At 31.9% G+C, this 16569-nt stretch overlaps 1 protein-coding gene across 1 annotated transcript; it reads left to right on the top strand.

Annotated features, from left to right (window-relative positions):
* The first annotated feature begins 7146 nt into the window (after positions 1 to 7146).
* On the top strand, positions 7147 to 14431 carry LOC107425537 (uncharacterized). Its single transcript, XM_016035546.4, has 3 exons — positions 7147 to 7735; positions 9022 to 10612; positions 12668 to 14431. Exons 1-3 carry the CDS (start codon positions 7345 to 7347, stop codon positions 13905 to 13907), a joined length of 3222 nt encoding a protein of 1073 aa, XP_015891032.3. The 5' UTR covers positions 7147 to 7344; the 3' UTR covers positions 13908 to 14431.
* The last annotated feature ends 2138 nt before the right edge of the window (positions 14432 to 16569 follow it).

Raw genomic sequence — 16569 nt, 5'->3', positions numbered from 1 at the left:
TACTCTCATTCGAGACTTCTACTACAATCTACGTTGGTTGGGTCTGAAGATCATGAGAAAGTACTCTCTTGTATAAAATGTCATGTAACCTAAATAATGAATCAGCCTTTAGTAAGATAGATAGATAGAAACAAGGTTTATGAGGCTGCTTTATTTTTAGGTGGAAGGAAAGCTCTAGGTCCGGAGGATTTTTTTTTTAGGTGTTTCTACCATTCCAGATGTAGTCTTTTTTAAAAAGATTTTTTTCAGATGATAAATGTTTTTTTCTCTTCGAGCTGTCCACTTAAAAGTCTCAATTATACTAATATCGTTTTGATTCTAATGGTTTCTCAACCTCAGGAAATATCTTAATATCGACCAATAAGCTTATGTAACTTTGCTTACAAAGTTATATTAAAAGTATTGGTCAATAGGTTAAAAGAACATCTAGGCTTTCTTATTTCGGAAAATTAAGGTGCATTCGTGGATGGTAGGAAGAATCAGGACAATATATATGTGGCTCAATAAAGGTTTCACTTTTTGAAGAGGAAAAGATGGGGCAAGGTAAGCAATATGGCTTTTAAAACTGACATGTCCAAAGCATATAATTGGATGGAGTAGGACTTCTTGGAACTTTTTTTCATTGCAAATGGGGTTCGATGCACATTGAATCACCCTTATGGTGCAATGTGTTAAGACAAGATCTTATTTGGTGGTGATTAATGGCCAACCTAAACCCTTTTTCTCCATGTGTATATTAAGACAAGGAAAACCTCTCTCACCTTATCTCTTAAACTTTGTTGTAGAGTAATTACCAATGATGTTGAATAAAAAGGTTAGAAGTGGCTCACTAGGTGGAATAAGGATGATAGTAGTCTCTTCTCCAGTCGTCTCTTACCTATTTTTTGTCGATGACAACCTCTTTTTTCTTTGTTCTATAAGGATAGAATGTTAAGAATTAAAGATGTATTTGGATTCTTATTGTCATGCTTTTGGTCAATGTATGAATTATCAGAAGTCAAGTTTATTCTTTAGTACAAATACAAATAGTAGTCCTAAAGTTTAAATATGCAATTTTTTTAGTGTTTCTACAATGACCAAATTGAAAATACTTGGACCTTCTACAATGACCAAATTGAAAAATACTTGGATCTCCTTTCCAATAAAGCCAATCAAAATGAAGGTTCTTAACTAGTTTAACTGAAAGGGTGAGAAATAAAATTGATAGTTGAAAGTCAAAACTCTTTTCAAGTGCAAGAAAGGAAGTTCTAATCAATGTAATTGCTCAATCTATTCCCATAAATATAATGTCGATAATTTTTCTTCTAGAAAATATTTGCAAGGAGTTAAATATTTATGGTTTGTCTTCTAAATAACATTAATTACCTGCCAATTTTGGTGGAGCAAGAGCAATGGAGTTCGTGGCCTAAATTAGATGAGAATAGAGAACTTGGTCATACCAAAAGGATGAAGGAGCTTGGGCTTTCGAGATTGAAGCTTGTTCAACTCAATTGTTTTGGCCAAGTAGGCATTGTGATTACAAAAGAACCCAAACTCGTTATGGTTGAGGGTTCTAGATGGTGTTTATTTATTTATCTAAGTTTTCTTTCTTATAGGTTTCTTATAAATCAAGTGCTTCAATCTCTTGGAAAAGTCTACTTCATGGTAGAGATACATTGTTGAAGCATGCAAGATGGAAGGTGGGTAATGGAGCTTAAATCAATCCTTAGAGAGACAAGTAGGGTCCTAAAAATGTTGAGGTGGAAAGATTTGAAAATCAAGATATCGATAAGTTTTCGTATTTAATGATTGGAGGATAAGGAAGGAGAATTGTCACTAAGCTTCGAGAGTTATTTCCTAGTTAGGTGGTGAAACAAGTTACGGTTTTATCGATTTCAGGAACTAACCAAATGAATGACCTCATATAGCCTTTCTCATTGAATGGTTTTCTTACTATAAATGTTTTTCTATTAGATTCCGAATCTATTGATGTTTCATTATTCCATCATCCTGGCTTTTACTTGTGGAAGAAGTTATGGACCTTTGAAGTATCCCCGAAGGTACGACATTTTATGTGGAAGTTGTTACATGATGTTACATGATTTACTTCTTGCTAACACAAATTTGCATAGGAGGCACATCAATAATGAGTTAATATAAGTATGAATTGAAGACTATTGATTATTTGTTCATGGGTTGCTCCTAAATGAAAAGTTTCTAGTGTGATGTAGAGTTTAGATTTCACATTCATCCAAATGTGTAGATTTAGTTTCTTCATTGGATCAAAGATATTCTTTATTTGTTTGTGAAGGATAAAAAAAATGGCTCTACAAAAGTTGGTCAACTGTGCTACTAATCTTGGTATATTTCGAAGTCAAGGAATAAATTCCTTCATGTAGCTATAAAGATAAATCCCTTGGTGACTTTACAACTTGCCTTCAACTTATTAGGAATTTTTCGATGCTTAGATTACTCATCATTAGATGGAGCCCTCTCCGTGAAGATAACCTTAAAGGCCAAATCATAGTTCATTGTGAGAGGCACCTCCTTATGACTGTTTTAAAACAAATTGTGATGGAGCCTTTGACAAACGTTCCATGCAATGTGCTGTGAGGATCAGGTAAAATATTAGAGGGGTCAATCAATCTGTGGTTGCTCTTTGATTATCTTCAATGATAAAGCGATATCAATAGAAAGTTAAGCTATATATCATGGCTCATCAGATGGATTTTGGATCTACTATCATCGAAACTTATTGTGCCACTCTACAAAAAGTCATCACGTCAGGGCCAACTAAATGTGCTTGGCATATTCAAACTGTAGTTTAGGATATTATCAAACTTAGTGAAGATTTTCTAGTTGGGCTCCAGAAATTGCCTTTAAATTTCTATGGTTCAAGATATCCTCTCGTGTGTTAATTGCCTATAGAAATTGTGGTTTAAGATATCATCTTATGTCTAAATTGCCTCTAAATTGGGCTCTTAAAACAACAAGCACTTATTTCTCCTATGTCTTTGGATTTTAGCTTTTACAAAAATTTATTTTCTTTAGTTCAAAAAAAAAAAAAAAGATCATATAAGAGCATCATTAATGGTGAATGTGAATCATTCTATACGTGTATAAAAATTGACTTTGTATAAATCTAGATGGTGCAAATATATAATTAATTATAAAATTGTTTTTCAATAGTCACGTATGAAATCTATTTATGATTATTAATTAATTAAATATTTTATTAGTTTGTTTTCATTATAAAAAAAAATTAACTTTTTAAGAAATTTTTTATTTTTTAGAAAATTTCAGAATGTCAAATAAACCCTACTAAAAATAAAGAGTCACTTTGATAATGTATTGTTTTTTTATCACATCAATTTGACATAATATTTATACAAATAATAAAATAAATCTAACTATAGACAAAATCATTAAAAATACTATAATATGTGAATCCTACTAATAATAGTAGTAATATATAACTTTTCTCATATAATATATTTGGACATCAACCAGGTGCTCAAAAAGAAAAAGAAGAAAAGTAAATTTTCCATAACTACTCCAATGAGAAATGTCAAACATTCACATAAAGGAGTAAGATCTCAACATGAGAAAGAATTGACATGAGAAAGAACTGACTTCTTATCTTGCTATTCAAATAATAATTAAACATAATTATCAATTAAATATTATCTAATGAGTGTAAATTTGTCTAAATAAACATAACAAAGAAAAAAAAATTAAGGGTTAAACAAAGAGATTAAGGGATACCGACAAAATCCAAGCCAAAACCTATATATGGGATAAATTTGTTGGGTAAAAGTATTCAAGGTTCAAAATATCGATATTGATGGAAATATTGAAAGTTTAAAATACGAAAATTTCTATAGAAATATAGGAAAATATCGAATATTGATAAAAATTTATAAAAAATGATGAAAATTTTTATTGAAATTTTAGAATTAGCTTATTTAATCCATCAATTATCAAATTGATTATAAAACTTACTAAAATATTGAATGGATGTTATATTTTTTTTAGTGAATTGATTTATAATAAGCATTAATGACCATAGATGAATTATTATTAATAAAAATATGTTAAAAAATACATATATGATAAAATTATTTATTAACTAAAATATATAAAATGATTATTACAATCACATTGTAGTTCATAAATGTCATCTTAATATCACATAGAACTTTTGAGTAGTTGAAAATCATCAGTTTCTTCCTCATTTTGATTTTGATATGTGAAATGTGAAAAATAGTTATGAAAAGATATATCTCCCTAATAATTTTGCATATAATTGTTAATATGCCAATCATATGGATATTGCATTATTGGTTGATTATGTGCATAACTACTATTCTCTGATGATTGAGTTTGAGATGGTACCTATGAGTTGCTACTTGATGACATTCTATAAATATCCATTAAATAAGGGTTATGAGAATGATTTCCAACCCTCATAGATCCAAAATTCATAGAAATCGAATATTTTTCTTGTTGTGACATCTCCATTATAGATTTCTGTTTACGTATATAGGCTTTTCTAATAGCACCGAATCAGTGACCTGCATCTCTACTCCCATGACCTCATCTTGTGTTGCATGTGTGTAATATTGTTCACCAATAAATAGGCTTAATCTAACTTCTCAACTTAATGATTTTCTTTGGCTACTACCTCTTTTAACTTTTAATTCAGATAATTTATTGAAGTTATCTTCATCACCACTGGAGCTAGAGTGACTACTATGAGTTTCAAATTGTGAATGTGTACCACCTGATGGAGCTGAAGCAATAGTAGTTCTTCAGCAATCTCTTTTTGAACATTTATTCCCTCTTTTTCAGCTTGTTGAGCAATTTTTGAATAAGGATTTCCTTCATGATCATCTAAATGAATATCTCTAATCGATTGGTACATTTGATTGCCCTATTCATCATCATCTTCCATTAAAAGGTAAAAAAAAATTATCAATGAAGTTAATCTGATAATTTTTTTTTATTAAATATCAATAATATTTATGAATTTTTGTTAAAAACATTAAAAAATTCCATGGGTATTTTTGAAATTTCAAAAATTTTCATAAAAATTATAGATTTTTTTAACTAAATTGTTAGAGATTTGATATGAATACTTTATGGAAATTCCATGGAAATTTTGGTGCAATTTCAGAAATTTCAACAGATATTATGGAAATTCTATCCATTTCCATTTCGAACCTAAATTTTATTTCGAACCCTTAAAAAAATAAAAATTTCAAAAAATTTTCGAAGAAATATCGGATATTTTAAATCTTGAAAGTATTAAAGTTTAAAGAAATTGTAATTTTTGTGGGACATTTGAGACAAATCGCGATGTTGATAATCTCTGTAAACAACTTCTTCAGATCTAAATTCAATCAAATGCTAAAAATCCACCTCAATATTGTGTATATATATATATATATATAATTCTTTAGACATCATATCAAATTTGGTAAAGCCATGAAAACTCCCAAGCATAGATTTAAATAACAAAAAAAAAACATAATAATGAAAAAAAAAAATCTAACCTTTAAATTAATCATATATATATATATATAAAATAATTATTTAATTAGAAAATTTATAATTTTATTGTAAAAGAATTTATACATGACAAATTTTAAAAGTTGTCATATTTATTATAAGTTTTTAAATTTAAATTCTAATTCTAATAACAACTGATAAGGCACCTAGTTAAGAAATAACTGCTACAAAAGCAAACTAATTAATCTTGGTTGTTGACAATATTAATGAATTGAAGGTCATAATTAATTACTTCTGAAGCTGTCCATTAATCGCTACTTTTGGATTAGTTTGTGAATACGAGTATCCAACATACATATCGAGCATCTTATCTATATAGGGAGGAAAGAAAAAGAAAACATATCAAATATGAAGGGGAAAAAAAGGATAGGAATGAAATTGAAAGGGGGTTAAGTGCATTTTTAAAACTCTTGCAAATGAGGACTTAGAATTTAAATATTCAATGTGAGTAACATTAACCGATAAAGGCTTTAGTTGAATTTAGCGAGTGATTATTAGTCTGGTCTGCAATGCACTTATTTATTTATTTATTGTTATTATTATATATTTTCTTTTGGTAAAACTGATCCGCCATGCAATTGATATAAAAAGAATTATAACTATAATTGAGAAATTTGTTAATTTTTCATTTTTTTCTTTTCTCTTTTCGCTCTTTAACTTTTTGATATCAAGGGTGAAGAACTTGAATTCTTCACCTTTATCAAAGAAAGCAGCGAAACTAACTGAATAATAATAATGTGGTTTTAGTCCTTGATCAATATAACTGTTTTGTAAATAAAATAATAATTAAAATTTGAAATTTGTACGTTAGAATGATACTATATCAAATAAGTGTATCAAGATATATACCAAGTATTATGTATTAATATATAATTAGTTTATATTTATTTTTTTTTATTCTTTTAAAGATTCATTTATTTATAACTAGGTTATAACAATATATTAACCAATAAAATATTAACATGACATTTTATACATATTTTAGTGTATTTATTTGATATACTTAGCATTATTCCTGTACGTTAACTATTGGGGATTAACAAATATACCAAGAAAATTTCTCTCGAGCTTCGTTTTGCCATAAATGAAATGAATTTTACATTCTAAGCAAGGGAAATGTATAAAATTTTGAGTACATTATTATTATATAAGAATTGTAAATATTTTAACAAATTAAAGCTAACTTCACTTGGTTGATGAATTGTTAGTTTGAGAAATCGTAACACGACTTAAGTGTCTTTTCCTATATCTCCATGTAGCTTGAATGTGTGGCGTGGGAAGCCCCATGGTGATTCATACCTATTTAAAAAGAAATGCAAACTTGTTCTCAATTCTTAAGTAAACCGCAGAAGGCAAATCCTTTACTGGCAACAAAAATGAACCCAATCTAAAAAACAAAAAAAAAAAAAAAAAAAAAAGAAAAAGAAAAAAGAAAGAAGAAATTCTTGCTTGAATAAAACTTACCCTGTATGTGTGTATATATACATATCATGCACAAAAAGTGCCCACTTAAATTGGGCCTAATACTTGTCACCCACAGCCAAGAGCTCTCGAGATCGAATCTGCGGAGTCCAAACCCATGCAGAGTAGAATTCGGCCCGAGAAATTTCGCACGTGAGCTAGGGTTTTAGATCAAACGCTTGTTCTTCCTCTAAAACCCTTCTTTGTCTCTCCGAGAGCTGAGACCCATATCTGAACCGCCATGAATTAACAGAACTGAATTCCCATTTTCTCATTTTCCATTCCAAAACACTAAACCCTAAACCCTAATTCTTCCACACTTCACCCCCCGCCATGATACGCTTGTCACCAAGAACCCCTTTCCTCTTCTATTCTTCTTCATTATCAGCATCGTTTTCATCTGCTCCACGCGTTCTGTTCCTTCTTCAAGCCTCGCATTTCTCAACCTCTTACAACCATTCTTCGTTCTCTCATTCGTCTTCCAAGCGCCACGAAGAGGAGTCCAAGAACGTGAGGGTTTCGGTGTGGTGGGACTTTGAGAATTGCAGTTTGCCTAATGGTGTGAATGTTTACAAAGTGTCGCATGCAATTACTGCGGCCATAAGGTCCAATGGGATAAAGGGTCCGGTCCAGATTACGGCTTTTGGGGATATGTTGCAGCTCTCAAGGGTCAACCAGGAGGCCCTCTCTTCTACAGGGATCAATCTCACTCACATTCCTCACGGTTAGTTCGGTTTGTTGTATCAAAATCTTGTCTTTTGCTGCTTTGATTGGTTTATGAGAATTTGTGGGATTTATGAATATGGGAAATGGTTCTCTTTTTTATTTTATTTTATTATATATATTATATATATATTTTTTATGTGCACCAGACTCTTAAAGATAATTATTATTGACATAAAATGCTGAGATGTATTATAAGTTTGGATAATGTTGGAAAATGTGGCTTTTGCTTGCGTGCAGCACAATTAGCTTGTCTAAAGGTTTATGTCTCAAACTTGGGCTTTGTTAGATATTAACTTCTAACTTTTAAGAAATTCACTCTATGTTTTGTTATATGGTTGGTTAAGCAAAAAATAGTGTGCTACCTTTTACATCTGAGGCATATGTTGATGTCTTCCTGCTATTTGCAGACTTTTTTATTTGATGACTGATGAGTACTTTCTCTACTAATCAAGTATCACCTGCATCTTAACTTGTAATATTGGTCTCAGCGACATGATCTGATGCTTGGGGCTGCATGATCAAACTGTAATGTTTAAATAACATAGCTATTTGTTTAAGATTGTGTTAATCCCATCCTAGTAAATTTGGATTACACAAGAAAGATGCCTTAGAAGAGCTAAACTGGGCAAAATAATAAATTGAAAAGGAAGGGCAATTGGCAATATGTACAAAATCATTCCTTCTGTGTAATGTTTGTGCATTGTGTTGTATAACACTCCTGCGAAGAGGGACAAGACCTCCTGCAGTATGTTGTTTAGTGGATCAGCAGCCTCTGTTGTATGCCCCTGTGTTTTCAAAGCTACTTTTCTATCTGGCATCAGAATCATAATTATATTGCCTAGCCCAGGTTTAAAAGTTGTTTATGGCTCAAAGATGTTTATATGGAAAAATATTCATTACATGAGTGTTATATGAATGCCAGGCAACTATTCCCTCTACTTGGCATCAAATGTAATATTGGTTGCTAAAACTATTATCAAATCATTGGTTAACATATTGAACTGGCACATACCCATGGTCGTGTTTTATTGTTGGCATTGTTGTTTAGAATGATGAAGCCATACTTGTCACGAATGCGATGTATTGCTTTCACTGAACAATATCCTTCCTTTTTACGAGGTCAATCATTTCGGCACTTCTCCATTTCCACTGATTCCTGAATAATTATTGAAAGAATTAATTGATTTTGGGTCATATGGTCTAACTTGCAGATATCCATATTTGCTTGTTGAACTTTATTATGGTATTCTTACCACTGTGTTGTAAGTGTTTATTTTGGTGCAGGTGGAAAGAACAGTGCAGATAGGTCTCTTCTTTTAGATCTTATGTATTGGGTCTCTCAAAATCCTCCACCAGCACATCTTTTTTTAATTTCTGGTGACAGGGATTTTGCTAGCATTTTACATAGGTTAAGAATGAACAACTACAATATATTGCTGGCCAGTCCGGAATGTGCTCCAGGTGTCCTCTGCAGCGCTGCAAGTATCATGTGGCATTGGCAAGATTTACTTAGAGGGGAAAACCTTATTGGAAAGCATTTTAATCAACCACCTGATGGTCCATATGGTTCTTGGTATGGTCATTATAAGGTGCCTCTTTCAAATCCCTTCTCAGATGTTGAGCAAGCAGCATGTTCTCAGACTGAGGAATCATCTGAACCTGGGTCAGATTGTAAGCTTCGTCCAATTCCAAAGGCATTTGTGAAGAAAGTTCGTTCTATATTGAACTCACATCCTAAAGGACTACCCATTACAGATCTTCACTTGGAATTGCAAAGAAGCAATTGGACTGATAAAGACTGGTATGGATATAAAAAGTTTTCCCGCCTTCTGCTGTCAATGCCACATATTGCACAGCTTAAAGCAAATGGTGATGGCCAATTTATGGTGCATGGTACTACCTCCAAATCTTCTGAATCACTTGAGTGCAATCCAGTTATTCCAATGGGACCTGCTAGTAAAAATGCAGACACTGATCTCAATCTATCTTCAAAGTTAAATGCTGATGGCAGATCTATTAATGGAAGAGCAGATAGGAAGACGTTTCCTGAGAAGTTGTCAATAACTACATCCGCTGACCTACATGTAAAAGACGCAATGGAAAAAGGACAGCTACACTCTCCTCTTGATGAAAACGTTGAAAAAGTTAATGGAGGAGCAGCAGAGAGGAAGATATCCCCTGAGAAGTTGCCAATATCTGCATCACCAGACCTAAATGTGAAAGACACTACAGAAAAAGTACAGCTGCACTCTCCCCTTGGTGGAAAGGTTGAAACAGTGAATAACACACAAGAATCAGAGAGTCCTCTGCCTGCTGTGGTCAATCAAGATTGTCCATCTGAAGTTGGTTATTTTAAGAGGGTTTGGAGGAAATGGTTTGGCAGTAACAATGATGGTTCTAAGAGTGAAAATGACAAAGCTCAAGAAAAATATTCTACTTCTGGTAATGGTTCTGAGAATAAAAGTCAAACTACACCAGAGAAACACTCTATTTCTGATGATGGCTGTGGAAAGAGAAAAGATGAGGAAAATAATTTGAAATCAGCTAGTCAGGTTTTTGATCAAGCATATCCATCATCTTCTTCATCACATGTTAAATCATCTCTGGACAACAGAACCACTATAAGTGCTGGAGTGAATGACAATATGTCTTGTACACGTCCTGGGATTTTTAATGGTATAGTAGGTTGGTACAAGTCTTGGAGAAGTACCCCAAACACTGATAAACTGAGTGATCATACCTATGATAGACCGAATCTTACCGTTGATCATAGTGGAGAGCATGAACTTTTTTCAAAGGATTCATTTTGGAGAGATATGGAATCTTTTGTGGACTCACCTAAAGGATCACTTATTGTCTCTGAATCAAGGACCAGGTTTGTGATTCTCTTATATTATGTTTGGCTAGTGTTTTCCTGCTTATGCACTTGGTTCGATGGTCAGTTTTCTTTTGATTATTTATGGCAGTGCTAAATTTAAGTAGCATTCATTTAACATACATGTATACTTTCTTTAGAAGACAAAAGCCAAGTTGATTAACATAAATCATTGGCAACTACTGAGTCTATTAGGAAATATATTTATTCAACATCATTATTTTCCCATGTTCAAAGCCAAAAAAAGAAAATTAATAATAACAATAATTCTCATGTTTTGAAGATCACGCGAATCTGTTGCTTGAATTATTTTCTCAGCTTTGTTAGAAAGAAGATTTTATTGAGTTGAGGTTTGCAATATGAATTAAAACTAGGGTTACGAAAGACGAACCAAGAAAAGAGTAAAAGATTATAAAATGAGTCTAGGATGTGCTTTCCCTTCTACATCCATAGTGTATTTGTAACTTTTAAGCTAAAGTAGATAATTGCTATGTTGCTTGGACTCGTGTATGGGTGTCGAATATGGGTACGTATCTAGTAGTCCGATCCTCTTATTTCCAAGATCTAGGATATCGGGATGCAGCTCATAAGGATCCAAAATTTGGATACGGGTATGGGTACTTCTAAAAAACTAAAAAATTAATAAAATTTAATATTTAGTTAATTTTAGAAACAAATTTTTAATAAGAAGAGTTTTAGTAAACCTAAAACTTTTAATAAGAAGAAAGAAGACCTTTGGTAAACCTAAACTTTTAATGAGAAGAAGACTTCTAGTAAACCTAAACTTCTAGTTTTGTAAGAATAAAATAACTATCCTATTAAATATTCTAAGTCCAATTGGCAGTATCCTGTTGCAAATTCGCATATCCTGTACGCATTCCACACCATATATGTGTTGTGTCGTGTTGACACAGATACTTCACCATTTTTGCTGAGTCCGAGCAACAAAGGATAATTGACAATTATCTTAATTAGAATATTTAAGCATATTAAAGAACATTAGGGGATTCTATTGTAATAGATGATGAAAAAAATATATCGAAAAGGCTTACATTTGTTTTATTTTCTGGAAAGCTATTATTCTTTAGGTTTTGGGGTTATAATAAAAGGTCCATATGTTTTTTGGTTTTTTGACATTTACCTTTGTGTTTCTAGAAATTATAGATTCATTCCATTACGTTATAAATATTTTACATGAAAGTCTCTTCTGTTTGTGAACAGTACATTTCTACTGGTTAACATTTTTTTCTTTCCAAAATGGCGAGTTTACCATTCTTATGCTTGTAATCAACAAACCAATTCTTAGATTAGAAAAACAATAATAATAATAATAATAACATTGGACGGAAAAAAAAAAAAAAAAAAAAAAGAAAAAAAAAGGGCAAAGACAGACAATAATAAGAATAATAATAACATTGGACAAAAAAAAAAAATTGCAAAGACAATGTAATTGAAGATTAGTTTGACTGTTTGACTGACACAGAGGGATATCTATTCAAATGACTAGATTGAAAAGAGAAAATTTTTCTGCACAATGAGCATTTTTGTAGCTTTTCCAGATGATGTCATATACTTGAGTAGACACAAGATATCTTATTGTGCCCATGAGGTAGGAAAAATTAAATTGTGTCTATATTTGCAATGTAGTTTGATGAAATAAATTTCATTTAATGAGATGGTATTGAATTCCATATCAGCTGTACAAACTCTGTCGTCAAAGATACAAGATTGATCTTGATCAAAAAATGAAATACAGTAAGGAATTCTAGATTGCAAAAAGTTTTTGACTAACCTGAATGCTATTGCTTAAAGTTCTATTAATTCGAGATATGAACTGTCACTGATGTTCTTTATAGTTGACTGGTTTGAGTAGATGTATGTTATTACTGAAGTGAATATTCAAACTTTCTTTCATTAGTAGCAGATGAACCAAAATGGATACTGTACCAGTTTGTTATGGCAACATTTTTTGACTCTGATTCCTGTGTTCAAAGAACTTAGAAGGTGCTATAAAAAATCATATTGATACCACCCTGCTGTCTCTGATTTTCTTAGGGAGCAAATGGCACACAATCTTAAGAAGGAAGGGCCTCTGGATCTTAGACATCTTGATAAAATTTATCTACTTCATTTGGTTGATTTGTTAATATCAGAGAAGAAATGGGTGGAAGAATGCCCCTCCAAAATGTTACCATTCAAACTCACACATGTTGGAAAGAGTTCTTTTTCAGATTCTACTCATGGTTCAAATGGATTGAGATCTATATTTATGGGTACAGCATCACTGTCTGACATGCCAAGTATACCTGAACATGATAAAGAGGGAAGGTCTCAGAATGTTTTTCACACCAAAGTTTCACAACCTATAATTAACAAGAAACGTTCAGTGAAGTTTAGAAGTAAGGAATTGTTATTGGCTGACTGTCAAAAGCTTGTAAATGAGATCGTGAAAGACCACCAGGGAGGATACAGTATAATCTCTTTCAAGAAACTATTCCTCAGGAGGCATGGTTATCATCTTGATTTTCAGAGGCTTGGTTATGAAAAGTTGTCATCACTGCTACAAATAATGTCTGGGGTAAAAATAGAATCAGGTTATATCCTTCCTTCTGATGAGGCTGCAAATATTGTCAACTTGGAAAATGCTTCTCTTGACAAGCAAGATAGTATAATTCATACTGGAACTAATTCAAATAATGAACTATCTAATGCATCAATGGTGGATGATAATTTGGCATGGAGGAAGAGTAGTGATTCTGACTCACCATGGGAAGAACTGGGGCCTGTTGCCAACACAAGATCCAACAAAATTGACAGGGAACATTTTATGCCTAAGCAAGCTGTAGAATTAGCAGAGAGACATATGGGTTTTGATTACGAACCTTCCATTTCAGATGATGATTTTTCTGACTCAGAAGGAGAGACATCACTTGTGCCTGATTCAGAAAGGCAGAGGAAGGCCAGAATGGTGAATGAAGACAGTTCTCTACTTCAAATTCTTGATTCATGGTATGGCCCCAAGGATGGTGACAATAGCAGGGATGAATCAGACAACGTAGATGGTATGGTTGATTGTTCTTCAGATGTTGCAAAGCAACCTGGTTCTTTAGGGTCCAGGAGTGAAACTTTTTGGGGACACCATGGAAGGAAACATAGACTTCAAAAGAACTACTCTTTTGTTTCGGACCCAGTGAGTAATAAAAAGGACAAGGACAAGGACAAGGACAAGGACAAGATTCTTGATGGGATATTAGGTAGCTTAAACAAATCAAGTGAGCCAAGGGTAGAGGGTTAAAGTTCCTGAAAGAGTGAAATCAAGGAAATCATTCAAGCGGCTATTAGGTACAAAAGGTTAGGAAATATAGAATTATGATGATTAATGGTTCATTAAAGAATATGGTGATGGTAAATCACGGTTGGAGTGCTGCTAAAGTCATCAAATTTGTTTACCAAATTTAGGATACCAAGTTATGTGGCAACAATATGTTTATGGTTGATAAACAAATTTAGGATAATTTAACTCATTAAAGCAATGCCACATAATGTCATAATCAATATGGGTAAATAAATTTGGCAACTTTAGTATTACTGATCTTAGTCGAGCATAGCTAAGGCTTCGTATTTAGGTTTTTAATCATAAGTTTTATGTTACTGTTATATTACTATTGTTGTTGCTAAAGGCTGCTATGGCAGTATTTAGGACAAGTTGATTTGCACATATAGGCTTCTCCAAATGTTGTGTTAGAGAGCATTCCCTCATTTAATGTGGAATGCAATCTTTTTGAAGAGCGTTCACTCTGAGGAAATGAATTTCGATGACTTTTTTTTTTTTTTTAAATGAAAAATTAGTTCTTCGAACTCCAATCCATGATTAATCCGAGATGAGAGAATAATTTCTTATGGAACTATTATAGGGAGAAGGAAACACAATATTATTAGAAGAGAGATGAGGAAAATGTATGAAAATAGCTTCCAATATGATTACAAAAAAGTGACTTACAAAAATAACGTGACTGGCTGTTCCATTTCCTTTCTAATGCATATAGTGAAATAAAGGGTTCTCAAAATGCTATTTATTTTTTTGGGAAATTTTTATTTATATCACTTTTCCCAAGAGTTGCAAGGAGATTGTAATATGTGAATTTTTTGTTTTATGGTCAACCGACTATACCTTTATCAATGAGAATATGCTGGTGGCAAGCGAGGTTAGCAGAGTTAAGTCATTTGCATCTATGTTTGGAAATTCATAAATTTGAAACATTAAAATGAGAAAGAAAATTATTATAAATGATAAAATATATATATATATATATATATATTATGTTGACTAAAAAAACACTGATGAAAATTGGTGCATCTTGAATCATGAATTGGTGCAAAATAAGTTTCTGTTGTCATATTGATGCATCATGAATCAATTTCTATCACCTTTTACTGTTGAAGAGCACGTACAATGAATCTTTTTTATTTCACTAGTTTATGTATTAAAAATAAAGGAACATTTCATATACAATTTTCATCTTTGATGAAAATTTTTTGACCCCTTTCAAAGTTTGAAAGTCATTAGAATTTATGAAATTTGAAAAGACATCATTTACCACCATAAAAGTTGATTTTTATTGTCAAAGTAAATAATACTACATTATTTTTTTCTTTTATTTTATAACAGTGTACATTAGAAAATATCATTTATTATAAATTTCACTCATAAGATAATAAACAATATAATTAAAAAAATAAAATAAATTACATTTTCTAATTATTATTATATGATAAGATTGAATAATATGTTGATATTAATTTTGAAATTAAAGGATAAAATAGAGTTTTCATAAACGAATTTATTCAAAAATCAATCCCAAATGTGATAAAAGATGATTTTTTTCAAATCTCATATAGTTAAGTGATAATTTTTAACTTTGAAGGGTGTTAATTAATTTTCAACAAAAATGATAAGTGTAGGTGAAATTTTCTTTTATTCTTAATGCATAAACAAGTGAAATGAAAAAAAAAAAAAAAAAGACTTATTTTACTTACTCTTCGATCGTTAAATGTGACAGAAACGGATTCATGATGCACCAATTTTTTTGTCTCTTTCAACTTTTGGTACATGGGGAATCAGTTTTTTTCTTTTTTTATTTCTTTCTTTTTTTGTTGGTCAACATATTCTCATTTTTTAATGCGCCTACTGCAAGTCAACATATTCTCATTGATAAAGGCTTTTGCAACCATTCTCGTGGTCGGCTGACCGAAAAACAAAAAATTCTCATATTGCAATTCCCTTGTAACTCTTGCGAAAAGTGATTCTATTTCCAATCATTAAAATAATAATAACTCTTGCGAAAAGGATTATTACAAGGAGATGGAGATGCTCATGATGAGGTTGAGCATGAATGAAGATAGAGAAGCAACCATGGCATGATTTCTTGGTAAATTGAATCATAAAATAGCCAATCAACTAGAATTGCAACAATATGTGGAATTGGAGGAGACGTTGCATGTGGCTATTAAACTTGAGTATCAATTCAAGAGGAGGGGTGTAAGTTCATGGTTTGGGGATGTTTCCAATAGAAAAAGATCAAATCCAAGTGACTGGAGAAACAATCCTACCTATGAAAATAAACCAAAACCAAAAGTTGGAGAAAAAAGTTCAAATCGTCCAAAGAGAGAGGCTAGACCCGAATCTGTCCAAGTGCATAAAATTGAAGGTAAATATGATCCTAAACCTTCAATATCTAGAGAAATTATTTGTTTTAAGTGACAGGGATGAGGACACATTGCTAGCCAATGCTCGAATAGAAGAATCATGGTGTTAAAAAGTAATGGTGAGCTAGAATCGGAAAGTGAGGAAAGTGGGGATGAAACCTAGCAAGAGGAGGAAGACTTTGAGGATGAAGCCGAGATCCTACATGCACCCAATACCGAATTAATCTTGGTTTCTAGTAGAGTGCTGGCTA

The sequence above is a fragment of the Ziziphus jujuba genome, chromosome 7 (genome assembly GCF_031755915.1).
Source record: "Ziziphus jujuba cultivar Dongzao chromosome 7, ASM3175591v1".
Classification (NCBI taxonomy): Eukaryota; Viridiplantae; Streptophyta; class Magnoliopsida; order Rosales; family Rhamnaceae; genus Ziziphus; species Ziziphus jujuba.
The sequence above is the reverse complement of the archived record's forward strand: the minus strand, read 5'-3'. Positions and strand labels throughout refer to the sequence as shown.